Raw genomic sequence first — 27721 nt, 5'->3', positions numbered from 1 at the left:
CAAAACACGACAGTGCCTTTACAGAGCTTGACCCCATTCCTTCTACACTAACACTCCTAAACCCTTATGGTAAAGGGTGAACTGTTGCACAACTGCTTGGCTCTGTTGTAGGATCTCAAGCTGAAGACATGGTGCCACATGATGGTGGCAGTGAAGGACCCACATGGCAGAACTGGGTGTATCCTTTTGATTACCAACATTTGACCTCATTTGCCTTAATCTCACTCTGGGTATAGTTTATTCCCCTGCCCCTCTGTGTTCATGGCTCAGGACACACTCCCAGATTGGGACAGAAATTTGGTGTCAGAAGGATGGTCTATAGTAACAGACAGCCCTGGTCCTGCAGGTGAACGAGCTGCACATGCAGAACTGGGTGAACTATTGTCAATAAAAGTGATTTATCATTTTGGTTACAAACACTTGACTTGTTTGTGGTTTATCTTGCTCTGGGTATGTTGGAACTTTTCCCCTGTCTGGACATGGGGATTGGGACAGAACTGCACAGCCCAGTCTGTGCACCCACACGAGTGGCTGAGGGCACTTTGTTCAGCTGGACAAGAGGGGCCTGAGGTCAGACCTCACTGGAGGCTGCAGCTCCTTCCTCAGGAGCAGCAGAGGGACAGCTCCAATCTCTGGGAGCAGGGACAGGACCAAAGGGAACTGCTGGGGCTGTGCCAGGGCAGGGTCTGGCTGGAGATCAGAGAAATGCTCTTCTCCCAGAGGCTGCTGGGCACTGCCCAGGCTCCCCAGGGAATGGGCACGGCCCCGAGGCTGCCAGAGCTCCAGGAGCTCTGTTTGGACAGCGCTGCCAGGGATGTCCAGGGTGGGATTGTTGGGGTGTCTGTGCAGGGCCAGGGGTTGGACTGGATGATCTCTGTGGGTGGATCCCTTCCAGCTGGGATATTCCATGATTGCCAGTGCCAGGATGCCCTCACCAGCCGTTTGCTGTAGAGCAGGGCAGTGCTGCTGCCACTCGCGATCGCCCAGTTAGTGAAGTTCATCACGTGCTTCACTTGTCGTGACAGACCAGTGATGTCATTCTGCTGCTGGATTAACTTCATCTGTCTCTCCTTTGTTACATTCTGCAAAGAAACAGAAACTTTATTACAATGGGGCTTTCAGATTTAGGAGGAAAATGCAAACTGCTGTCAGGTTTCGGATCAAAAGGAAAACGTCCCAAGAAAACTTTAACAAATGCTAGGTAAACAAGAAAAGCCAAAATTCATGTAATTTTAAATTATTTCTTTTACTCATGATCAAGCTACTCTTTTCTTCCAGGAACTTTTGATTTCCTTGACAAATAATTGTTCCTTAATCAGGAAAAATCTATTGTGATTCATTTGATCTTACAGTTTTCGTGTCATGGCAGGCTGGCCATATGCACTGAACTAACTTCTTACAATGGATTTCCTCTCTTCAGATAAAACAGGTAATAGTAAGTTAAATTTTCATGGATTTTAATAGAAGTCAGAATGCAATTATTCACAGTGTGCAGTCTGGAAAGGATGCTTGAACTCATGGTCTCCTTTATTATGCTGTGCTATAGAACTTTAAATACCAGCATTACACCTTCATGCACAAATACATGAGACTGCCCTGTCTGTTCTTACACAAACCTTAAAAAGCTATTTGAGGAAATTATTAAATGACACACACATGAGAATTATGTTATACAGAAATATGGCAAACAGAATATGAAGAGGAGATTTTTCAGACACTCCTTTACAATGAGCCCCATTTTGAATACAAGGCATAGACACAAAACTGAAGGAGCCACGAGCTCTAGTGAGAGGAGAAACAAGAGATTTAACTCCACCACACCACTCAGAGGCAACATCAGTACTACAACACCTGCAGCCACAGCAAACAAACCATTTTCAAACGTGGCTCCTCAGTAGGGGACTGGAAGCTCAACACCACCATTACTTTTTATTTTAAGTGTACCTCAAGGTGCTGTAGGAGAGATTTTCCCTTTTTATTGATTTCATTGATGAGGGTGAATATAGCCACTTTGATTTCCTGTTCTACTCGTTTGTTGGTTTCATTTACTTCTTTTATCCTAAAAAAAAAACCCCAACAAAACCAATGGATTGTTAGTCACTTTACACTTCACTGCCAAATACAAATTCATAACTTGTTTTACTTCAAATAATATGAAAGCCCTTGTAGTTTACACACTTTATACAGAGAATCAACCAGCCACAACCACACGTGTCTGTATGTGCATTTATATATTTATATCCATATTGTGTCTCTCACTATGAAAATTTCGTATCTGATGCTTTAAACTTTTAAGACAATTTATATTAACCAGAAATCCACCCTGAATTGCAAAGTAATTGTAACAAAAAGTTATTACAGGCCTGTAATTGATACACAATAAAGACATAAAATTTTCATTAATGATTTGCCTGATATTAGTCTAGATTATTCTCTTGAGCTTTACTACTACCGCCTGTCAGATTTTTATACCCTCTTCATCACTGCCATTTTTCCTCAGTTTTCATGCATTTTCAGCTTCTTCAGACTCAAGCAAATCATCCTGAGCTCTGTCCACAGAATTTGAAATACAGCATTTCTTAATCTCATGGAAGTTCTCAGTTTATTTGTTCCTATACTGCCTTAATCTAACAAGATCACATTGCAGCAGAATTCTTTGCCATGAGCCAACGTAAAGACTTAAGTTGTCCTTTTTTAAAGAGCTTTTTTGCTGCTAGATCAAGGATCTGATGCCATTCAGCCACAGGACCAACACTCACTGTCTGATGATGAACACTGCTGGGGTCAAAGCCCTTTAAGGCACCTTGGATACATGTGGTTTTTCATGACAGCACAACCTGGTCTCCTACTCCAAAAAACACCCAACCAACCCTTCATTAAGTCTGTGGAATCCACCCTTGGCTTTGGCACCCAACAATTATTCCAGCAGAGCTGTTCCTTCAACACTTTTATGCTCCACGATCACAGATGATGGCAATTCTGTACCATCTGCCAACACTGACAACAAGATTGTAATACCTTTTTATTTTCTCCCCATTCCCTGAAGTTTTTAGGATGATGGATTCTGGGTCCTACAAGCCAACAAAGCAGTGGAATGAATTGTCTCACCTGCACCAGCCATTTGGCTCAGCAGAAAGATCTTAACACAATTCAATCCCATGCTGCCGAAATTCACTGAATTCACTGAAACCAGAAACTCTTGGGCAAAAAATCCCCACCACTACAATGTGTTATTCATATCTGCATCACCCATTCCTGGCCTGGAATTCTTATCAGAGAATGTTTTGTGACAATCCTTGAGTTTTCAGTTTAATTATTTCCCATGTGCTGTGTTTCTGTCTCTTCAAGCATGTAAAACTTCTATGCTTCACAATGGCGTTGTGTTTCGGGACCTTTCAAAGACTTCCATGGAAAAATCAGCACATAAAAATACCAATTTTCATTGCTTCCCTCTTCAAACATTTGCCTCTGTCATGTTGTACATTCTTCTTCCCTTACGCTGCTTTTTTTTTTTTTTTTCAATGTAGATGGCACCACAAGGAGTTAAAAATTTGCATCAGAACTTCTCTTTCTATCTTTGGTGCACATCCTCCTGCCCTCGTACTTTCCACCCCCAGCTGATGTGTCATTTTGCAAATGACCTAAAAGCTGCAGGAGGCTCACAAAACCACCGAGAACCACGGTGGAATTCCCTGAGCTGCAGCACAACCACGTCACCCAAGTGGGTGAAAAGCCAGCAGGGACCACGTGCTCCCTCTGCCTCTATATTCAGTATTTAACGTGACGTTGAATTTCAGATAACCCTGGAAATCTTAAATGAAGCTACCGAAAAAAAAAACCAACCAAAACCCCACAACCAACCACAATTTCCTATTGAAATTCACACCAAGTTTTTGTTACAGAGGCCTTCATAAGAAATATAAAAATATTTTAATATTTCAATGCTTCTGTCACCTAGAGCTAACTTAGAAGAAACCATAGGATGGATTTCCTTGCCTTTTGTATTCCTTTTTTTACTCCCCCATCCCCAAAGTGTAATAAATGTGCCACATCTTTGGTTCTACTCAAAGTTGCCACAAAAGACATAACCTTTCATATTCGTTTCTTGTAACAACTTCCAAGAGATGCACGGTCTTGTAGGGGGGGAAAAGAAACATTATGAAAAGTAATTAAGATATAGAATTAACTCCAGTGTGTTATTCTGGTCCCATCATTCATCTTACTGTGATTCATTAAAAACACAGTGTAATAGCTGATCATTCTGGGGAACTCACCTATTTTGAACTTGGGCAGCTGCAAAATTTACATAATTCTTCTTCTCAAGAAGTTTGGCCAACAGGTTCTCAATTGCACCCTTCTGGTTCTGAAAAGCTTCTTCCAGGAACTGGTACCTTTTCAACATGCAAGAGAAGACATCGATTACCAGGGAGCAGTGGGCTAGAACTCAGGGCTCCCAGTTCAGGTGGAAAGCCATGAAATTTTGAAAAAATGTGACAAAACACTGAGAGAAAAAACAGACTCTGCATACTCTGACCAGCGTGCAAAATGTTTAAGTGCTGATGAAGTCCTTTGCTACTGTCCAGGAGACTGAACCTCTGTGGGAAATGATCAATTCCAACCAAACAGGGATGCACTGCCTCATTTCCCAGGATAGCAGGCTTTGGGACAGCTCAAGGAGAAACCAGGAACCTCAGTTTGATGAGGAAAATGCACCAATAGTTTAAACACACATTAAAAGGTACCAAAAACCAACCCCCTAAACTATGCCAAATTCCCCAGTTTTCCAGCTGAGATTATACTGCTCATACCTGCCTGCATTAGTTTAATCTGAAGAAAACGTTCCTATTAAAAAACTTCGTGTTTTTTCCACCTCTGATACTTCCAAGTGAAGAACATTCCCCTCCAAGCTCTTCAACTAAACAGCTGCTACAAAGGTACCTTCCCCCACTTCATCTGAAAAGAGGGTGAGCACCAACACTGAGGGAAAATAACAGGATTAGGTGCCTTTTCCTAACACATTGGAATTATCAGTGCAACAGAAGCAAAATGCCTCTCAATCAAGCACCTGCACAAGTTTCCATCTTTTCTGATCAACTGCTCAAAACCCAGGATTTCTCCCAGTCACTTGCTAAGTCCTGTCCTTGCAATAAATAAACTTCATGCTTCTGAAATATAATTTGTTAACAACAAGGAACACTTAAGGTCCCAGAACATCTTGGCAATGTTTTCCCAATATTCAAATTGACAGAAAATTCCTACAATCAATGAAGCATCCTGTAAGCTGCACTAGAAGCAACTTACACCATCTCCCAAAGAAAATGAAAAAGAAAAAGTAGTGTTGTCTTCTGTCAAAATCTAGAACAATCCAACAGGAAAAGACTGCCTGGATTGTCACCAAACTTACAGCAACACTGGTTTTTTTTATTTAAATGACTCACAATCACGGTAACAGGGACTCAGACAAAGAACATCATTCACAACAAAACTCTGCTCCTGTTAATTCAGTTTGTACCAACAACAGACAAATCTGAACCTCAAGAGTTCAGATTCTTCAAGTCTGAGTGTTGGAATTTTGCTTTTTCTAAGAACAGTCTAAAGTTCTTGCAGACAGACAGCAGCACAAGATTTTAGGTACTATAATACAAAAAAAGTAGCATTCCTAAAGCCTAAAGACAGCAAAATTTGGAATGTTTGGGAGCTGCTATTTTCTGAAATTATTTCCATTAAGTTCAAAACCATGTTTGCACATAAAGGAGAAACGAAAAATCTACATTCAGCTTGTACTGCTAAAATTCTGCTGCAGCTCTTGCTACAGCCAAAATACTTTTCTTTTTTCAATATTTTACTTCCAGCTTCCCAAGTGTGTGGACTGAAAAGTGCCCAAATTAGAGGAATCACACAGCATCAGGCTGCTAAAAGAATTGTCATCTTTCTACAGAACCCCCAGCAATCTCTGCCCATGGCAGGGGGTAGAACTGGATATCTTTAAGGTCCCTTCCAACCCCAAACCATCCTGGAATTCTATGATTGAAACTCTGAACACTGGACCATGGTGCTACTGAAATGGTCAGTTGCCCTCCTTTGGTGTAAACTATCAGGATTTCAGGTAAGAAGAAAACAGGGGATTAAAATCAATTTTTTTTCCATTTGGCATGATTGTCCATAAAATCTCAGCTGTACTTCAGGCAGACAAAGCGGTGCCTTAATCACCTGTAATTCACACCTGCACATAGAACCATATGGAAAGAATATTCTGCAAAAAAAAAAGCAGTTAATAGCAAAGAATTCTCCTTCTGGAAGAGCACAGGTGAGTAGGACAAGATCCATCTGTTAATCCATTAGAAACATGCACAAAACAGATGCAAAGAAACCAACTAGAACAAGTTAGTGAATATATCCCAGGAGAGCAGCCTTTGTGACAAGGGAGTCATCCAGGATATTTATGACCAAGCCTATGAAAGAACAGAGCAGGAATATTTGAGGTTGTTAATATTTTAATAATACTAATTCCAAAAGTAAAAGTTCTCCATAGGCTGCTGTAGCAGTCTGAGAATAATGACTATTCTGAGAAAAACAGCACTAAATTCAATATTGTACCTTTACAGAGAAGAGTTACCTGCAGCCTGGCTAGGAAAAGCAGTGGTGCAGTGGTTGATAAATATGTGTTATCCCCAGATTCTCTACTATAACACTGAAAAATATTTGTTCAGACATTCAACAACTACATGACAGAGCTGCTAAAGAGCAGGAAGTTGGAATGTGTCTTAAAAGGGTTCCAACTCTTTTTCTAGCAGAGACAAACCCAGCATTTCTTTTTACTTGGAATGAGGCAACTTTCAACCAACGACACCCAAACCACTTTTCCCCTCTGCACTACAAGAATATATTAAAACAAGAGGCAAAATTTAGACTTTCCTTTACAAAATTCCCCTAAAGACTGTTGCACAATCAAATATGCCCTTTCAGAAAATTACCTCACCCGTGACTCACTCTATCACTTTTGCTTCTTTTACAGCACCAGGTGTTCAGGGCTGCAGGAATTTCCATTCAAGTCCTGAACGGAGTGACAGCACTGGGAACTGCCAGGCAAATTAACACCTGAATCACACCAAACCTCCTCAGCCCATGTTGGTTTGGATCTGATCTTAAGAGACTTGACAGAGCTCAACCAACTGATGAAGTTCCCACCACTCCACACAGGTTCTCCTTTGCAAGGGATGGTTTCAGTCCAACAAGGAGTAAATGCAGCAGAATTTCCAACACAACTGGTTCACATCAATGCCACTTCATGCTCTGAGACAGCACAGCACAGGAGTTAAGACATGGGAATATTTGTACCTGTGTTCTTTGTGTTCCAGTAACTGACAGTCTCTGCATGTCAGCCTGTCACAGGTTTCACAGAAAAGTTTTAACTGCTCTTGTTTGTGGACAGGGCAGAAAACAGGACGTTGACCAGATGCTCCCACGGCCTCTGTTTTTAAAAATAAACCATTTGTGCATTTTAAAATAAAATTTAGACAATCTGAAGAGCAAAACAACTAACTTCCAGTAACAACCAAGGACTTGCAAAGGCACCTCCAGATCTGTTCTCAAGCTAAAGTTACTGTGAATATGTCAGGTCAGGGGTTGGACTTGATGATCTCAGAGGTCTTTCCCAACCTTAATGATTCTGTGATTTACAGTGCCAGTGGTTCATAGATGTTTTCCCTTCATTCATTCAAGGAGAAGGAGGAATTCCTCTTTTCTCACAAGCCCCCAAAAGGCCCTGTAAGACTGCACACGAACACCAGCATGCTGTATATGTGTTTATAAAGATTTAATTCCATACAATTTCACCTTGACACACTGAAGGATGGGCCAAACCTCGCAAACCTTTTTACTTTTTACCCCATGGGTTTTCTAGGTTATCCCTCTAAACCTTTACACACCTCATTTAGTCAAACACAACTGAAGGGGGAACTGCAAAGCAAATGTTGCCTGTGTTAAGAGTTATTTAAACCCCTCCTGAACTGCTTAGATTTTCCACTGAAGCAAATAACAAATAATGTCAAAAACCAGTTCTGGGTTTGCTAAAAAAGTGCTGCACAGTGTTCTGAAGATATTTTGAGCTTAGCAAAGAGGAAAGCAGCCTTTGGAAGATACAGCAGGTAGGGTTTAAAACATGAACATCTTCCTCACTCTCCAACGTTTCTGAAGCCGGTTATATCATGCAAGTTATTGTAAAGAAGGAGCTGATGAACCTACAGCTGCCACTCCCTGAGAGAAATTTAAAGTCTCCAGGGCACATCTTTGAGTCTAAGAAGAAAAAAAGACAATGACCAGCCCTTCCCCACAATCACAAGAAATAGTATTTCTGATAGAAAGTTTATTTTGGTGGAAAAGTCATTTTTCAGCCCCTTCCCAGCAGGTATCAAAGGGGAAGCTGAGCTGAAATATCACACTGAGAGTCACAATTTAGCATTCCTTGTAAACACATCAGTAATTCTTTCTTGGTCCCTATAATTTGATTGAACTTGAAGGTTTCTCATCTATGAGGCTTAATACATTTAATCTTGAATGGGTAATATTTATTAAAAATACTCATTAAGACATAAAGAGAAACCTTTGACAGAGCAAATGAAATAAGATCCTTGTCTAAAAGAACTAAGCTCAACAGCAAACTTTTAAGCCATTAAACTTTTTTCAGAAAGAAAAGTAGTGTTTGTTCCTTTGAAAGGATACAACAAAACAATTATGAAGGTCTTAATCCACTCTAAATGGAAAGAGAGAGCAAAGTGCTGAGATCTCTCTTCCTCAAAATGATCATTTTTCAAACACATCCAGATTGTGGAGAACCTACAGGTCTTTAAGTCAGAACTTTTAACTCATCTACAAATAAAATTTTCTAAGCTAAAATCCAGATACCCTGGACCTGTTCTGAGATGATTTTCCACATTACCTCAACAGGCTACAAATGATATATGATCAAACAACAGTTTAAGAATTTACTTCTAATAAGGCTGCACATCTAAACAAACCCTACACACACTCCACATGTTCAATTTTGCTCACTGAGAGATTAAACCTAAAATAGATTCAAATTCTACATTTACTCAGCAATAGCAATACAAGGTAACATCATATATTTAAGGTAACCATAAATTTATATATACATACTTTTCTACAGGGAGGACTATAATTGCTCCTTATAACAAAATACAGCAAAATGTGCAATTTAATTTCCTTGGACAATGGATAAGATTATCAGTATGTCACTGCTCTGAGATTCCATTTAGTTACTTTTTATCTAAATAGATTATTAAGAATGGATCTAAATCATTTCCAAAGGCACTGGACATCAAACTGCACAAAGCGGTCTAAAATTTCGTTTTTCCTCTACTTTTAGAGCTACTAATTTTGCTCTGGTAACATTTTACTGAACTTTTCCAAAATACTGGGGGGAGAAACACACAGCTGGTTGTTACCTCCATCATCCTCCCCCTCTCTTAACATAGGAAAAGGCTCTCAGAACAGGCAGGACCAAGTGATATCCAACACTCACCTGATGACACATCCTCTTTTTTCCTGATCATGTGATCTTTAGTAAACTTTACTCGCTGGTGAGCTTCTATGCAGGTCTTACACAGCCACTCCCCACACTCCACACAGAAACCCACAGCACTGGCGTTGTCCTCGCAGCTGGTACACACCTGCAGGGGGAAAAGCCACCAGAATCATCCTGGGGAGCACTGACAGGGCCAGAAATCAGAGGAGGGTTGAGGAAAAGACATCAGCATCATCCTGGGGAGCACTGACAGGGCCAGAGAGCAGAAAGGGTTGGGGAAAAGCCACCAGAATCATCCTGGGGAGCACTGACAGGCCCAGAAATCAGAGGAGGGTTGAGGAAAAGACATCAGCATCATCCTGGGGAGCAGTGACAGGCCCAGAGAGCAGAAAGGGTTGGGGAAAAGCCACCAGAATTGTCCTGGGGAGTGCTGACAGGCCCAGAGAGCAGAAAGGGTTGGGGAAAAGCCACCAGAATCATCCTGGGGAGCACTGACAGGCCCAGAAATCAGAGGAGGGTTGGGGAAAAGCCACTACCATCATCCTGGGGAGCACTGACTGCCCCAGAGAGCAGAGGAGGGTTGAGGAAAAGACATCAGCATCATCCTGGGGAGCAGTGACTGCCCCAGAGAGCAGAAAGGGTTGGGGAAAAGCCACCAGAATCATCCTGGGGAGCACTGACAGGCCCAGAAATCAGAGGAGGGTTGGGGAAAAGCCACCACCATCATCCTGGGGAGCACTGACTGCCCCAGAGAGCAGAAAGGGTTGGGGAAAAGCCACCAGAATCATCCTGGGGAGCACTGACAGGGCCAGAAATCAGAGGAGGGTTGAGGAAAAGACATCAGCATCATCCTGGGGAGCAGTGACAGGCCCAGAGAGCAGAGAGGGTTGGGGAAAAGCCACCAGAATTGTCCTGGGGAGCGCTGACAGGGCCAGAAATCAGAGGAGGGTTGAGGAAAAGACATCAGCATCATCCTGGGGAGCAGTGACTGCCCCAGAGAGCAGAGGCTGGGGCAGGCAGGATGGTTCTACCTGTTCTGACTTCTCGTCGGAGCTGCTGGGTGTCTCCGAGGTGTCCTTCACAAAGTAGTTGTCCACCAGGTCGATCTGCCGGCACTCCTGGCGGCAGATCGGGCACCGGATCACCCCCACTGCAAAACACAACATTCCACAGGCTTTTAGGGAGACAAAACTCACAAATCAACGTGCCCAGAAGCACAAAACACACTCCTCGTTTCACCTGGGTGAATAATGCCACGGTTGACACAGTCATTAAAAACCTGCCATTATGGGTGTAGAACAGGTTTCACCCCAAAATACACTCCCTCAACTAAACCCAAAAAACCCCCACAAGCCTCTACAGGAAAGGATCCCTCACCCAGTTGTGACAATTTCTACATCATACTCAGTTTTTCCTACTTATTTCTTCACCTAACAATATGTATTTTTAGCCAAGGCATTTGTTGCCCCTAAGCAAATATTTCATTTTTTGACCTGCTCATTTTAGATTACAAAACTCAAGGCACTCGTTAATTATTTTTTAGAACAGCCTGTGGTCCAGCTTGTCTCAAGACAAGCATTAGGAGGGGTGTGCCCAGATAGCTGGGGTGACTTCCATGATGTTCCTGAAAATGCCACAGCAGTAGCGTGTTCCAGTGTTCTCCCAGCTACAACACAGGAAAATTTCTAATATAACCTATTTCCATGAGGCCAGGGAGGCAGATGAAGCAATAAAATACCAACATCCTGCTTTGTTATCCTTTGTAATCACTAAATTAGTTTTAAATCCTCAGCAGGGCCGCAAAGAAGCTACTACATGAACCAAATTGACATTTAAAGATGCCTATGAACAACCCCCATAAAGGTTTGAAAACCTATTTATAACGTAGGTAGTGGCTCACACTTCACAGAAGTGTCATTTGATCTTAAATCAAATTCCTATACAGTTTATTGAGAACGTAATCTTCAAGAAGCTTTCCAAGCCATTGGGTATTTTTATACACTGAAACAACTTCGAGAAGTGTAATTAAATGATGCTCAGCTCCTTTGTGGATATTCAATTAGGACAGTAGGACTTATTTCAGGAAGATTAATTACATTAGTAGTGGAGTAGCATTAATTTTTTCAAGTGCTAAAATTAACGATGGCTTCAGAACACAGGAGATTCACTGCAGAGCAACAATAATCCAACTAAGAACTCCCTGTCTCACCAAACCAAACACATCTCAAGAGCAGGATGTGAAAAACAACCAGTACTGCAGCAGCTACACATACAAGAGCTTTCACACACACACTGAAACCTTCCCCATATGCAGAACTTTGAGGTTTCCTTACAACTGACAGACAAAATTCTTTAGGGAATACCAGCTGATGTGTCTATACTTACAGAAGAAACATTTCAGATATCTACCATTAAAACTACTCCATCCAAACCAAATCAAACCTAAACTCGAGTTTTAGTGGTCTTGGGTCAAACAAACAAAATATTCCAAGAAAACAACAAAACAGAAGAAGCTCAAGATCTATAATCTCCAGACAACAGCAAGCCAAATTCTACAGATGCAAACCCCTCCCTCTAAGGCAACTGTTGGGTTGGTTTTAAAGCAGCCAAACCAATGAAAGCTTGAATAAAATCAAGCCTTTTGATCCAAGTGACAGCCCACAGGCTGGATTCTGGCCAGGGGTAATTCCACCTTGTCCACTTCCCCTGTCAGAGAGGACACAGGGAATGGGCAGCCTCCGGTGCTGCTCTCACAGTCCAACACCCGATTTTTGCACCTCCACATTCAAATAAAACCTGCACACAAAGTGCCCCCAGTGTTCTGCACACACCTCAAGAGACCACAACCCAAAGGTAAGGCCCTGCAATTCTTGTTTAGCACATTACACTCCTTTTTCACATCTCAACACCCTTTATTTCCAACAGTAGCTTTCCAGTAATATATGAGCCACTAAACATCTCATATCCTGGTCTTTTAATCTAATATAAAACAAATTACTGCAGCACCATTTGCACTAGAAACCAAATGTGCTGAAAAGATACAGATGCAGCTAATTTTGTGAGGCAGGAGGGAAAAGTAGAGAAAATCACACTGAAATAGCATTTACACAGAAAAAAAGAAATCCTTGCCTGTCAAAACTTGAGATAATTTGTAAGCTAACAAAGTTTATTGCAAAAATTTAGTGAGAATGTATTTTAGGACAAAGTAAAGTTCAAATGTTTATATAACCTCTGAGAAAAACAATGTTTCACTGTCAGTTTCAATGCAAAAAAAATCTTATATAAGAAAATAAAAGTAAATATAGAAGTATCATCCTATTTATACTCCAGCAGAAGTTATTACATTGTTTTTCTACATCAAACAAAGCAAACATATTAGTCCTGGTACAAACATTCCCATTGTAACTCTGCTTTCCAACAAGCATTAGCACACAGTAAAAACTATTGTTTAAAGATCAATTGCATTTTTTAAATCACAGCTGAATTAGAACAAGACATTCATATAAATTATGAAGGTCAGACTGGTTTATGATCTCCCTCAATCCTAATTATTACCATCAAGATTTCCTATGTCCTCAGAGATGGCTTCATATTATTTTGCAGCCATAAATTGATGCTGCAGAGGTCAAGAGCAGCACTGAAGCAAAGAGCTGAGAAAAGGGAAGTTTCTTTCAGGAAGTTCTGACCACACCATGTGAAAGCCTGCACTGAGGGTCTGAAACACTTTGTGCAGCAGTTCCTTTCTGCCTTACACACCAGTGTCACCAAAATCCTGCCCTCAGCATTAACTACAGGAACACAGCTATGCTTCAGGTCCTGAAAAAAGAACAGTTAAGCACCCTACAAACTTCACCAGCCACCCACAGATGCTCCTTTGGATATCAGTAGTTCCATGAAGAAATCCAGGAAGAATCATCCTTTGGACCTCAAAGGCCACAGGAAATGATGAACTATTTTACAAGAGCTGCAGATAACAGGAGTGGGCTTTCAAGCTTCTTTTGTTGTACTTTAGAGGACCCACACAGCCCATTTTTCCAGCTGCTTCTATCACACACCTTAAATGTGTAAGACCTGTAACAACCATGAGCACAAATATTCATTACCCCTCTTCCACAGCACTCAAAAGACACAGCTCCATGCACCAAATTTTCCCTTCCCTTCCATCCTATTCCTAATTAATGATGCAGTTCAGATCAGGCTCTGCTTTTGGTCCCACACTTCTGCAGAACAGCAAAAATATTTTCAATCATACACATTTCCTGTCCCCCATCTGCTGCTACACACAACACTCAGCCTAAATGGAGTTTTGTTTTTCCTTTCACACTATCTAAGGCTGACTGAAGGGAGAAGCAGGAATAGTTTCCTACCTGGAAATTTGGACTGCAAGTCTCCAATCCAGCAGGTAGGAAAAGCCTGCCTGGCATTGCCAACCCTGCTCAAAGGGAGATGGGTTTCATCTCCTCACCTGAGCCATTCCCCCCTGCCAGAGTTTCCCAGCCTGTGATTCAGGAAGGAAGGAGATTCCCAGATTCCTTGTGACACACTCCCACAGAGTCTCCTGAGACAGACAAAGCCATTCAGGAGCTGAGGACCAACACAAAGAACTGACAGACACACATGAATGTGGTCAGGGATGGATCCCTAGGAACCACAGGAACCTGCCCTGGGAGCAGCTCTCCCCAGCACATGGATGGGATCTGGGACAGAGCCCACACTGATGGAAATGGGAATGTTGGCCACATCCCAAGAATGATCCCTGTCCTGGGAAGGGCTGCTCCTGCCCCAGTGGGAGCCCAGGTCACTGCAAGGCAGGACATGACAGTGAAACCAAGGACACAAAAAGAACCTTCCCAGAGGCTCCAGCTCTCCTGGCAGCTCCTGCCAAGGCCAGGACCTGCACCTCTCACCAAACCAGCCCAGAGAACATCCCAGGAGAAGGTTCTGAACGAGCAGGGAGATGCCAGCACACAGATTTACCAAGCTTGTTGAACCATCAGTTCAACGCAGGCACATCTCCTTACACTGCACATTAGACCTTCTGATTTATCAAAGACTTTAAGAACACTAATGAGAGCAGCATCTCTGTAATCCTTTTAACTGCTTATGGTGCAGATAAAGCACACTGAACCAGACCACAGATATCAAAGCATGTCAGAAAGCACAACGCTGAAGTAAACTGAGGAGGAAAGGTAATTTTGTTTCTGTAAAAACAGAAAGGCTGCTAAAAACCCAGCATCATAATCCTACAGCAAATCACTATGGAACACTGCAAAAACCTTCAGATTTCAAGTGGAAAATGCTTTTAATCTACCACTCCCAACTCACACCTAAAGCTGCAACACAAGTATTTTTCTGAATTGTAACTCAGAACTCTGTGAATACCTTTTACATATGTAAGTTTAAAATTTCCCAAGGGCAACTATGTTCCTCTGAATGCATCTCTAAACAGGTGATTTTTTCAACAGGTTTCATCTTGAACTAGTTTCAATAAGAGAAATATTAAAAACCTGCTCAGAATTGCATTCTCCAGGCTGATATATCAATACTAACAATATTAAAATACTCCCAAATTTCAAGGACGCTTGAGAGCTACAGAGATGGAAGGGGACAGGTTGATCCTCTGTATTTCCAGTCTTGTAGGATCAAAACAGAGACACTCTGCAGTGAAAGCTCATGTCAAGTCTTTGGCTACTGTACCCACTCCAGCTTGGTATTCAGGAATCAGTGTGTGTTCAACTCATACCCACTGCTTTTGCACAAGAAAAAACCTGGAATTTTCTGAAACCTCTTTGCTCCCTACCCACCCTTCTAGACACTTCCTTCTGGAATTCCCTCAGATGTTTCAGAGACCAGCTCTAGAACAACAGGGCTCCCGGAGCCAGTAAGAATTAACCTGTTTCCCCACCAAACCCACCTACAACTATCCTCTGATCTGTTTTTTCAGTTTTTGTTTACAAACACTTACAGAAACCTCCTGGGAGCCTCCAGCCCTGGGGTTAGAAAAGGGGGAGGTGGGTTGGAAGGAAAGGGGAACACACGGGGAACCATGGAAACTCATCTACTGGCTAAAACCACCACAGGAGCTAAAGCAAAATAAGGAACTTTTGAAAGAAGCTCCACATTCAGTTGCTGGCTTCAAGTCCAAGCTGACTTCAGTCAACTTAAAATAAACACATCACAGCCCAACCATACCCCACTGACACAGAGAACAAAAAGCAGCAATGGAATAATTAAGAGAGTTATTGATCTGAATGAGGATCACGTGGATATGATGAGATCACGGATGTGAACAAGGGAGGGCACAGCATGCACACGATATACATAATCCAAAAATCACTCTGCACCTCAGTAGCACCCAATGGATCCTCTCCACCACTGGGACATTGCAGGGAGTCTTTCTAGCAGTTCATATTTGTAAGTTCAAAGTTTATTCAAACACTGACCCCAAACACTTGTGTTCCTAAACATCTCTACTTGCATACTAAAATTCCTATTTTCGTAAGATGCAACTCCTTTAACATCAGCTCTGACGTGCAGCACAAAAACCTTTAGCAGCTCTTTAGTTGCTTCGTAACATTCAAGAGTACAGAAACTGTAAAAACACGAGGATAAAGAAGTAACTCTGACACCACTTAATACCCTAAAATAAAATGTTTCAAGTGTGTTATGGACAACAAGTTGAACAGGAGTCAACAGCACATCCTTCACAAAAGAGAGCAATGCGTCCCAGGCTGCACTAGCAGGACAAGGACAGCCATCCTTCCTCCTGCTCAGCACTCCAGCACACCACACTGGGCCACTACAGGGCTCCCCAGCACGGGACAGACTCACAAACTGGGGCAAACCCAGCGGTGGCGACCAAAATGGTCAGGCCTGGAGCACACACGGTGTGAGGAGAGACCTCAGCACTGCCTGAGGGGCAGGAGGCAGAGCCAGGGGTGCACAGCAAAGGGGTGGGCAGTGCAAGCAGGAATAAAGGAGGTTTCTGTTCCTGGTGGTCCAAGGAGGATGGTCCAACACTGCTCATCCAGGCACAGTCACCACACACCTGGACAAGGCTCTGAGGAACCTGCTCTCACCTCCTCTCACCAGACCGGCTCTGGGTGAGGGGTGGGGCCGGACACACCTGGCCCTGCCACCCCATGTGAGGCTCCACTCCAACCACATTCGTGTTGAAGAATGGCTTCAGATTCTGCTGATACATGTGAGACATCAATTAGCACAAGCCTAAAACTCTATCCCACCACCCCCTGACAATCAGCCTCCCAAAACCCAACTTCTGTTGAGCAAGCAGCATCATTTGAGACACCTGGTTCCACACACAGGCTTGGGTTGGGTTGCAGTATCAGACGGATTCCCCCCACAAAAGTACTAAGTGACTGTAAGATAATTAAAGTCCTGTCAGATGTTTATATTGTTACAACGACAATGAAACTTCTCAGTTCAGGAAATATTTGCAAGCACTTGTGCAATCCAGTAACTCCAGCTTCCATTCTGGGTTCAGACTTGGGAGGGAATCAGCCCTCTCAGGAATGAATCTCTGCCAGGTCCCATTTATTGGGTGAGAACACCAATAGTAGTTACTCCATGCGCATAATATTTACTTCTCTCAGCGCTGGAAGGGTCCAAGCATGTTTCTACACAGCCATACATCAAACCCCTGCTCTAATTTCAGTGATTAGACCTTGAAATAAACCCTTCACAGGTCAAGGGAGCAACACAATCAGATTGAAATCTGTCAGAATAAAAATACATTAAAAAACTTAACTGCTTTCAAGGTCCACTCCTAACTCAGCTTTTTGTTTTTTGAACAATCCTTGATTATATGGCAATTATCACACACTGAACTGACAATACATGATATTTAATAACAACAAAAAAAAAAAATTACAGCTGCCACAGATACTAATTCTTATAAAAATAACACATGCCTTAATATTCTCAGATGGAAATATTTTCCAATACACTATTAATTTAGACTGAAATTCAAGTTTCACGGCAAGATTTTTAGTAAGTCCAGAATATGAACTGACCATTTTCCAGGACTCATGCTGGGCTCCAGCACATACTCATGAGCCTCACTTATTAACACAGGAGAAAAGCAAAGAATCAAGAGAGTTCAGGTGATCTCTACTCACATCCACAGAAACTTAAGATGCTGCATTTACACAGCTTAAACAGCCTTATTTGATGCAGGAATTTTTATTCTTCTAGACTCAAAATACAGTAACTAGCACCAAACTCGGTGTTAGGGACATGTCACACTCTCATACACATCAGACCTTTTATATCCCCCTTTCACAGCAAATTAAAAAAAAACAAATTAAGAAACTTAAGGTGTGATTAATACAACACAGCAACACTGGGCATGGGAGCTGAATTCACCATATCAAACCAATGTATGGTACCACTGATCATCACAGCTCTGGGTAGTAAATGTGCTGTTCCTCAGTTTACACACACAGGCAGCTGTGGAGGTTTTTCAGCTCGTTTGCTTTTCTGGCCTAATCATAACTGTGACATTCCCAAGGAGCTGGGAGAGCCCCACACTCTCTTTGCTGAGATAATCTTCTTAAGAGAGATTGTAAATATCTCATCCAGGCAGTGAAACCACAGAACGACCTCTCCTCCAGGAGCAGAGCAGCAGTGGTTGCAGGAAAAGTTGTTTTACAGTATCAGTTACAGTCTCAAATCTCTAACTTAGAAATAAGCTTTTTTTTTTTTTTTCCAGAGTACTGCGATACAAATACATACAGGCATTTTCTTGTAACCTATTCAACCTGAAAGGAGGAGTCCAGCTGGACAGCTGAAACACCACTAAGAAATCATCTATCCACCAAACAAAATGCACATTCCAATAACCAGTAAAGACATTAAACTGAATATGGGATGCCACTTTTCATGTTAAACAAATGCATATGTTTTAAATACATAAAATAAGAATATTCTATTTTTCCCTACATAAATATAACCATCAGCAAATAAACCTCTTTCACCAGCAAAACAGGTATGAACCCACCAAGTACCTGTTTCTAATACAGCAAACCACAACTTCAGATAATTCTTTTAAGCTTTAATCAGGGTTTCTCAAACTTTTAGGAATTGAGATGATTCTTCTGTCTTCTTTAGCAGTGGCTCTGAAGGGAGTGGAAGCCTGGCAGAAAGAGAGATGCTTATCCAGACCCAACACCACTGTCTCCAGCATCCTCACTGCTCTCTCCAGCAGGGCAGAGGGAGCTTCATTAGGAAAGGTGTTGTCACTCAGAGAACTGCTTTGTGGGCACCGACCTCACACTCAATTCCCACAGTTTTTATCCAATAAATACACATATCTACTGTTTTAAGTCCTGACAACTCTCACAGAGCAAATTCTGAAAACAATTAAGAAAGCAACCAGGAAAATATCACTTGTAATTGTCTTATCTATGTGAAGAGATGCTGAAAGATAGCAGGCACATGATCCGGCAGTGAGAGCCTGCAGCAAAGTGTAACCTGCCTCAGGTAGAGCTACAGGTACCACTTCTCTTTAATTCTTCCTTCATGAAAAAGCACCTGCTCGTGCTGAAGGAGACTTGAGAAGCAGCAGAAGCGGAAGTAACACTTTGTGACTACCAAAACAGGGAAGGAACCTGCATGACTAAGCACTGTGGTGCTTCTCTGGAGGCTCAGAATGTCCATTTTCTATCTGATTTACTGGTTACCATCTCCTGTGCCACTCAACTGATTCTACTCCCAAGGTGCACAGAGAGCTGCCCACAAAATGCATCTGCTGGTCCATGGCCCATCCTCAGCTGAGCTGCTGCCAGTTCCCGTGTTCATGCAGGCTGAGGTGCCACCACAGCTGGATCACACAGCCCCTACCAGGACACTGCCACAATCCCAGAACAGCTGGGCTTGGAAGGGACCTCTGCAGATCAGCCAGTCCAACCCCCTGCCAAGGCAAGATCACCAGGAGCAGGAGACACAGGAATGTGTCCAGAGAGGGAGATTCCACAACTCCCTGGGCAGCTGTTCCAGTGCTCTGCCACCCTCCATGGAATGAATTTCTTCCTCACTAGGGTGGAACTTCTGGTGTTACAATTTATGACCATTGCTCCTTGTCCTGTCCCTGGGCACCACTGAAAAGAGTCTGACACCACCCTGGAAATATCCATACAGATTGATGGGATCCCCTCTCAGCCTTTCCTTCTCCAGACTAACCAGAACCAGCCCCACAGTTTCTCCTCGCAAGAAAGATGCTCCAGTCCCCTGCAGCTTTCTCACATCATCTAAAACTTTTTATTGCAACAATCCAAAGATGAACTCTTTCTACACCAAAGCACACCAACAAGCATCCTTAAAATGTGTACAACAAGAAGTCATATTCCAGTTTACACACAGTGGTTCCCACACCTGTATCCTACAGACACAGCAGGACTCGGATAACATTGCTAATTGCTAATAAAATAAACCCTACTTCCCAAATTCTGTCTATTTCACTGGCATATCACTGCCCTGTGAGAGTGGGGAGGCCCTGGCACAGGGTGCCCAGAGAAGTTGTAGCTGCCCCCAGATCCCTGGAAGTGTCCAAGGCCAGGTTGGATGGGGCTTGGAGCAGCCTGGGATAGTGGAAGGTGTCCCTGCCCGTGGCAAGGGGTGGGACTGGATGAGCTTTAAAGTCCCCTCCAAAACAAATCACTCTGTCACTCTATGATGTAATACAAAATGTAGAATCTGGAATTTAAAAACATGGATCACAAGGCCATCTGAGTGCTCCACTGAGTGCATTGTCAAACTATATTGAATACATCATCTTTTAAAAACCAATAAACTTTCTAAGAGCACATCCTAGATCAACTCCTGAACAGTCTGGATGAAAAAATCTGTACCAAGCCAGGTTAATTCCTTCACTGGGGAACACAGGAAAGGCTTGAGTGCAAAGATGTCACCAAACAAGGTCTCCCTGACCATAGAGCCCATTTAGGACCTGCAAAACCACTTACAAGGGCCCTACTTTGGTCTGTACACCACAGCACATGAGTCACTCCCCTAAAGCTCCAGAAGCTTTTCAATTCCATCCCTGAACATGTATTATAAAAGGAAAATAAACCCCAAGCTGTGATTCTGATAAGAACACGTGGAAGGAGCAGTGTACTCCTGTTCCCTGGCACAAGTTATGTACAGGCAGAGCCCCCGGGCACAGCTGACAAACAGCACTGCAAAGTTTTATCTCAGTGCACAGGAAAGCAGGTGCAGTGCACACAGCGTTCCCACCTGGGCAGGTAATACTGCAACAACAGTGAATTTGAATTTAATTAGATGCGTTTTACCCCAGTGCTGCAAAACCGAGCAGCTGCCCACCCCCTTCCTCACTCGCCTCTGCTGTGTAGCCCCCGAGAGCCAAAACAAAACAGAGAGGAGAGAGTGACAGAATATTTGGGGTTGGAAAGGGCCTTTAAAAGTCACTAGTCCAACTCCCCCGCGACGAGCAGGGACATCTTTGGCGAGACCAGGTTGCTCAGAGCCTAATACAGTCTGACACTGGATGCTTCCACCACCTCCCTGAGCAACTTGTTCCAGTGTTTTAACACTCTCACGGTAAAACACTTCTTTCTTACACTTAATCTAAACAGATCCTCCTCCAGTTTAAAACCATTGCCCCCTGTCCTACCGCAACAGGTGCTGCGAAAAAGTCTGTCCCCACTTATATTATAGACCCCGTTCAGGCACTGGAAGAGGCTTTAGGGTCTCCCCGGAGCCTTCTCTTCTCCAGGCTGAACAATCCCAATCCCCTCAGCCTTCCCTCACAGCAGAGCTGCTCCATCCCTCTGATCAACTCGGTGCCCGCTCCAACAAGTCCCGGTCCTTCCTTCCTGCGATGGAAACCCGCAGGACGCGACCCACACTCCTAATCCCAACAGCTCCCCAAGCTCCAGCCGCCCCTGCCCTCCCGCAGCACCGGGCGGGCCGGACCCGCGGGATCGGTGCCTCAGCAGCCCCGCGCTCCCGGACGGGCCCGAGCGAGGCGGGGAAAGCCCCGCGCTCCGGGGCGGGGGAGGCGATCCCGGCGGGATGTCCGGGAGGAGCCGCCAGCCCCGCGCTCCCCGCGCTCACCTTGCTGCACGTCGCCGTTGGCGCCGCCGGGCACGGGCACGCTGAGCTGGCGCTCGGGCTCGGGCAGGCAGCGGCGGCAGAAGGAGTGCAGGCAGGGCAGCAGCTTGGGCTCGGCCTCCCGCCGGCTCTGCAGGCTCTGCGCGCACACCGCGCACGTGTCCAGCAGCGAGAACGGCCCCGGCGCCGCGGGCGTCAGCGGCGGCACCGGGCTGGGGCCGGGCCCCGCCGCCGCACCGGGCCCCGCCGCCGCCTCGGCCTCGGCCTCGCCGCCGCCGCGCTCCGCCGCCGCCGCCCCGGGGCTCTCGCGCTCTTCGGGCGGCGCGGCGGCGGACGGCGAGCCGACGGGAGGCTCTAGGCCGCCGCCGCCGCCCGGCGCGGCCTCGGCGGCCGCGTCCCCGCCGCCGCCGCCTCCTTTGTTTTCCGCCATGTTTCCTCCTTTGAACCCGACCCCCGCTCCGCGCACGCTCCGCGTCACCGCGTCACCGGGCGGGACCGGGCGGGACCGGCGCCGCGCACGCGCGCGCGCTCCCGCGGCAACGGCGCGGCCGGGAGGGCGGGCCGTGACGTCACGAGGCCGGGGCTCTGGGCGGTCACTGCGCCCGGGGGTGAGATTCTATTGGGCGGCGTCGGCGGCCTCCCAGCCAATGGGCGGTGGCGGCAGGGGTTGGCCACGCCCCCCGGGAACGCGCGCCGGGAACGGGGAACGGGAACAGGGAATAGGGAACAGAGCACGGGGCTGGGGAATAGTGCACCGGGAATAGGGAACAGAGCATCGGGCTGGGGAATAGTGCACCGGGAATAGGGAACAGAGCATCGGGAATAGGGAACAGAGCATCGGGCTGGGGAATAGTGCACCGGGAATAGGGAACAGAGCATCGGGAATAGGGAACAGAGCATCGGGCTGGGGAATAGTGCACCGGGAATAGGGAACAGAGCATCGGGCTGGGGAATAGTGCACCGGGAATAGGGAACAGAGCATCGGGAATAGGGAACAGAGCATCGGGCTGGGGAATAGTGCACCGGGAATAGGGAACAGGGCACAGGGAATAGGGAACTCTAGAGCATCGGGCTGGGGAATAACGCACCGGGAATAGGGAACAGAGCAGCGGGCTGGGGAATACCGCACCGGGCTGGGAAATAACGCACCGGGACGGGGAATACCGCACCGGGCTGGGAAATAACGCACCGGGACGGGGAATACCCCATCAGTACGGGGAATAACGCACCGGGCTGGGAAATAACGCACCGAGAAGGGGAATAACGCACCGGCCTGGGGAATTCCCCAGTCGGGACTGGGAATAACTCACTAGGAAGGGGAATAGCCCTTCCAGACGAGAAATAACACACAGGGGCTGGAATAACCCATGGGGAAGGGAAAGAACTCATCGGGAAGGGGAATAACGCACCGGGGCTGGGGAATAACCCTTCCAGACGGGAAATGACACACACGGGCTGGGAATAACCCATGGGGGAGGGGAATAACGCAGCCGGATGGGGAATAACCCACCGTGAAGGGGAATAATGCACCGGGATAGGGAATAACCCATTGGGATAGGGAACAGTGCAGCGGCACGGGGAATAACCGAGCAGGAAGGGGAAAAATTCATCAGGATAGGGAATGACACACCAAGATGGGGAATGGGGCATCGGGATGGGGAATAATGCTCTGGGATGGGGAGTAACGGACCAGGATGGAGAGCAGGGCACCAGGACAAGGAACAGCAGACCTGGATTGGGAATAACACACTGGGATGGGTGAACAGACCAGCGGGATGGGAAAAAGCAAGCAGCAGGAGGGGGAATGCCACACGGGGATAGGGAAAAGGGCACCGGGGCACTGAGCAGTACAGCTGGGTGGGAGTCAGTGCATGGGGACCGGGAACAGGGCAGTGGGAGGAGGAAGATCGGGAATAATGCGCTGGGCTGAGGAACAGCGCAGCGGGCAGCACCAGAGCCCTCGCTGTGGGCACTGCACGGCCCCACTGCTGTGGACAGACTTCCCCACCCCACATACCAATCTCCCCCCACTGCCCCCACAGGGGATTCAGGGGGTCCACCTGGCACAGTTACCTCCACAGCTCCCGGGCTTTGCACATGAAGCAGAAACCAGACAAATAGCAAATCAAGATTTATTAAAGGTGTGGGGGAAAACACGACAACGTGAAACTTTTTTAAGAGCTCCTACTTTAGGTATATAAAAAGTGAAACAATTCACAGTACATCCAATGGCGCCTATAATACATTTAAATAGGATGTTTTGAGTCCAGCACACGTCTTCCTAGAATTTAAAACATGGAAAAAACCAATGGAAATACCCTTTAACCACCTCACACAACTGTAACTAGAGGTGTCTACAGACAGCATCTCCAAAGTCTCTGGTCTGTAGTTTTTAACACGTGCTGCACTAAGACAGTCAGGATTAAGTCACTGGAAGTCTTGCTGGATATTCTCCTTGTTTGCTTCCCCATGCTGCTGCTTGATTTGTGAAATTTCATTTTCCAGCTGCACAATAGTTCGTTCAATCTCATAATTTTTACTGACAAGAGAGACCCACCTGTAAGAGAAAAGAAATAAAAAGAGCCTTTAAGTGTCATGTAAGAGTCCTCTGGTTTAAAATCAAAGACAACCCTTGCTCCAAAGAAAGCAGAGACACCACATAAAGCAGTATTTTTCTTAATACACGATAATCCTCAGTTGACATCAACAGTCATTTGAACACCAAAGTGACAAGGAGCAATTTTTAACCCTGTTAAACCTGAAAATACAAAAAATTTAATGTACTAGATTCATCCACTTACTGCCAATATTGAGATGAAGAAGAGCTTAAGACAATTTAGGCAATTTGAAGCAGCTAATAAATATACCCTGTTCCCATCTGTTGACTCGCTCAACCTCAGTAAATATAACATGGAACCAAACTACAAATACTTTAAAACACTTTGTGCAAAGCAACAGCAGCCAAGTGGATCACTCAATTTCGAGAGGAAGAAGAATTTCAAGGAAGTTTCAAGCAAAGGAGAAACCTGCGGAAGGATTAACAGAGAAATGCCAATACTCACGTGGATTCCATCTCTCGCAGCTTAGCCCCAGCTGTGAGCTGCATGTTCTTCCGTTGCCAGTTCAGGTCTTGAATGTTTTTCCTGGGGAGAAAAAGATGTTTTGGGTTTTTTTCTCATTTCTTTAATACCTGCAGTACTTGTACTGCAGTACACTCAATCCCTAGGAATACTGCCAGAAGACATTTGTGTAGTCAGGACTGTAATGACAACATCCAGATGGACAAATCCCAGCACAGGGCTCAGAGAGAACCCTGAAATAACAAAAAGTAAAAGGCCAAATCCAATATCAGGGAAGATGTCTTTGCAGAGACAACTGCACATGAGATTATCAGTAGTGAAAAGAAAGCAGTACTGCATTTCAGAGAGGATTGCACAAATCCAGAGCAGAGGTTCAAACAAACCAAACACAGAATTTTGAGTAGAACAGACATGATGAATGTAACTGATTGGGGAGGACAGGGTCACACTTCTTGTTATTACTGGGTCTTTTTCCCTGTGACCATGGCAGCAGCCAGCATATACATCTTCCTTTGTATAGCTTGATGGAGAGAAAGGCTCACTTCCAATTTCAGTACAAAAACATAAATAAGAATGACCCACCTCAATTTCTGAAGCTCTTTCTGGGCTTGTTCTATCATATGAACCAGGTGTCTGAAGACAGAATAAAAGCAAAGCATTAAAAACACACAATTGCTAAATCAGCCCCACTTCACCTGACATTTAACTTCCCAGAGTTAAGGATTCAGCAAAGCCCCTGCAACCCACACTGTCCCAGACAGCAAATCCTTTACCTGCTTCCCTTCTCCTGAGCTCAGGAACCCTCTGCCTTCTCTCTAAGTTTTGCATTCCTCTGGCCTACTCTTTTATCTAAGGCTCAGCCAACCTTTCCCAAAAGTGGAGGTTAACATTCTCTGTCTGAAATATCCCCAGTGCTTCCTGCAGCCCTACTCTACAACCTTTTCTTGGCTTTTGCAGCAGTTGTATTAAACTTTATTATGGCTCCAGGCTCAGCCCAGGGTCTGTAGTAAGTCAACTTCATTTTCACTACTGAGTTATTCTTTCACAGGCTGTCACTAGCCTTAATTAACACCCACTATCATCAACAATGACCCACAAAATTCAGGACTGGGATGTATTAAACCACGTGCTGTTTCTTGGCCACAGAGACAGCTTTGAGATCAGCCCCCTCTTTCACTCACAGCTCTCTCACAGGGGTTCATCTATTCCAGGCTATGTTCTAAAGATCTCCACTGGACTTAAACACAAGAAATACATAGAAATTCAGCACAGAACTTTGTGTTCAGCAGAGCAGCTGAGGCCTTACTCGTTGTACACCTTCCAGGCGTTGCAGCCGTGCTGGGACATGAGCTCCAGGTTCTCGATGCGCACGGCCTGGTGCTCCAGCTGTGCCATGGAATTGTTCACACACTCCTGCCACGCCGTGATGTCGTTCTTCTGCCCGGAGGAGGGAGCGGGCAGCTCGTACCTGCAACGGGCACGGCTCACCTGGGGCACCGGGCACGGCTCACCTGGGGCACCGCGCACCCCCCGGGCCGGCCCCACTCACCTCTTCATGCTGAGCAGCTCCAGGGGCTGCCGGGCCGCCAGGCGCTCGAACTCGTTCCGCATGATCTCGGTCTGCGGGGAAAGCAGCGCTGAGGGACAGGCGGGGAACGGGGGGGGGGGAGGAGGACGGGGACAGGCAGGGTATGGGGGAGGACACAAACGGGTAACGGGGGAGACACAGCCGGAGCATGGGCGGAGAGAGACACAAGAAGGGTGCGGGGTGGGGAGGAGTACAGTGGTGGACACACGAGAGGGGTACGCGGGGAAGGACGGGGACAGGCAGCGTCTGCCACAGCCAGGTTAGGGAGCACCGGGGCCGGGTATGGGGGCGTGGGAGCCCGGTCGGGTTACGGGGAGCCACCGGGCCGGGGTACAAACTGGGACTGGGCTGAGGTGTGGGAGCTGCCAGGCCGCCTCAGCTCACCTCGAAGGCACTGTAGTCGTGGGCGGGCAGGTAGCTGAGGTAGTTCTTGGTCGGCCGGTACCGCCGCGTCTCCTCCTCCACCAGCGCCGCGGCCTAACGCACACGGGGCGTCAGGCGGGCAGCCGGCCCGCCGCCCCGGCCCCACACCCGCCGCCGCCCCGGCCCCACACCCGCCACCTCCCCGGCCCCACACGCACCGCCTCCCGCACGCCCGGCGCCTCGTAGCCTTGGTCGAAGTAGGGCAGCGCATCCACCACCACGTCCCCGGCCACCAGCCCCGGGCCCGACATCTTGGCCGCGGCCGCGCGCACTGCGCGTGCGCAATTACGTCACACCCGGCGGGACCGCGCACGGCTCCGCCGCAGACCCCGCCCCTCCCGACACAAACCCCGCCCCTCCCGGCACAAACCCCGCCCATTCAGCACAAACCCCGCCCCTCCCGGCACAAACCCCGCCCCTCCCGGCACAAACCCCGCCCATTCAGCACAAACCCCGCCCCTCCCGGCACAAACCCAGCCCATTCCCAGCTTAAACCCCGCCCATTCAGCACAAACCCAGCCCCTCCCGGCTCAAACCCCGCCCCTTCCAGCACAAACCCCGCCCATTCAGCACAAACCCCGCCCCTCTCGGCACAAACCCCGCCCATTCCCAGCTTAAACCCCGCCCCTTCCAGCACAAACCCCGCCCCTCCCGGCACAAACCCCGCCCCTCCCAGCACAAACCCCGCCCCTTCCCCCCCGTCCGGCTCCACCCCCACCGCTCCCGGTTCGACTCCAGCCCCGGTCCCGCCGCTCCCGGAGCGTTTCCGACCCTGGCCCTGTCCCTCCCCGCTCAGTCCCGTCGCTCCCGGAGCGTTTCCAGCCCTGGCCCCGCCCCTCCCGGCGCCGCCCGGCCCGTCGCTGCCGCTCCCCTTTAGGAAACGGAGACACGTGAAGGGTTGGATCCACGAGCTGTTATTGATCCATGAGCTGTTATCGGTCCATGGAGCTGGTTATCGGTCCATGAGCTGTTATCGATCCACGCGATCGGCTCACG

The 27721-nt window shown here is 46.4% G+C and overlaps 2 protein-coding genes across 3 annotated transcripts in view; both read right to left on the bottom strand.

The window, feature by feature from the left end:
* Window positions 1-22064, bottom strand: part of TRIM33 (tripartite motif containing 33) — a gene marked incomplete at its 5' end in the record, with an annotated part of 39419 nt that extends 17355 nt beyond the window's left edge. For both annotated transcript variants that reach the window (XM_082296138.1, XM_082296139.1), the window contains 7 exons: window positions 936-1082; window positions 1945-2059; window positions 4275-4391; window positions 7339-7471; window positions 9542-9689; window positions 10576-10694; window positions 21638-22064. In XM_082296138.1, coding sequence (XP_082152264.1) covers window positions 936-1082; window positions 1945-2059; window positions 4275-4391; window positions 7339-7471; window positions 9542-9689; window positions 10576-10694; window positions 21638-22064 — 1206 coding nt within the window. The remainder of the gene's footprint in view (window positions 1-935; window positions 1083-1944; window positions 2060-4274; window positions 4392-7338; window positions 7472-9541; window positions 9690-10575; window positions 10695-21637) is intronic.
* Window positions 22065-23761: 1697 nt separating this feature from the next.
* Window positions 23762-26997, bottom strand: BCAS2 (BCAS2 pre-mRNA processing factor). The gene is made up of 7 exons (XM_082296299.1): window positions 26884-26997; window positions 26687-26779; window positions 26264-26334; window positions 26021-26182; window positions 25297-25347; window positions 24697-24777; window positions 23762-24191 (listed from the first exon to the last, which is right to left on the bottom strand). Exons 1-7 carry the CDS (start codon window positions 26974-26976, stop codon window positions 24062-24064), a joined length of 681 nt encoding a protein of 226 aa, XP_082152425.1. The 5' UTR covers window positions 26977-26997; the 3' UTR covers window positions 23762-24061.
* Between the last annotated feature and the right edge of the window lie 724 nt (window positions 26998-27721).

Source organism: Coloeus monedula (assembly GCF_965178545.1).
Source record: "Coloeus monedula genome assembly, chromosome: 23".
Classification (NCBI taxonomy): Eukaryota; Metazoa; Chordata; class Aves; order Passeriformes; family Corvidae; genus Coloeus; species Coloeus monedula.
The sequence above is the reverse complement of the archived record's forward strand: the minus strand, read 5'-3'. Positions and strand labels throughout refer to the sequence as shown.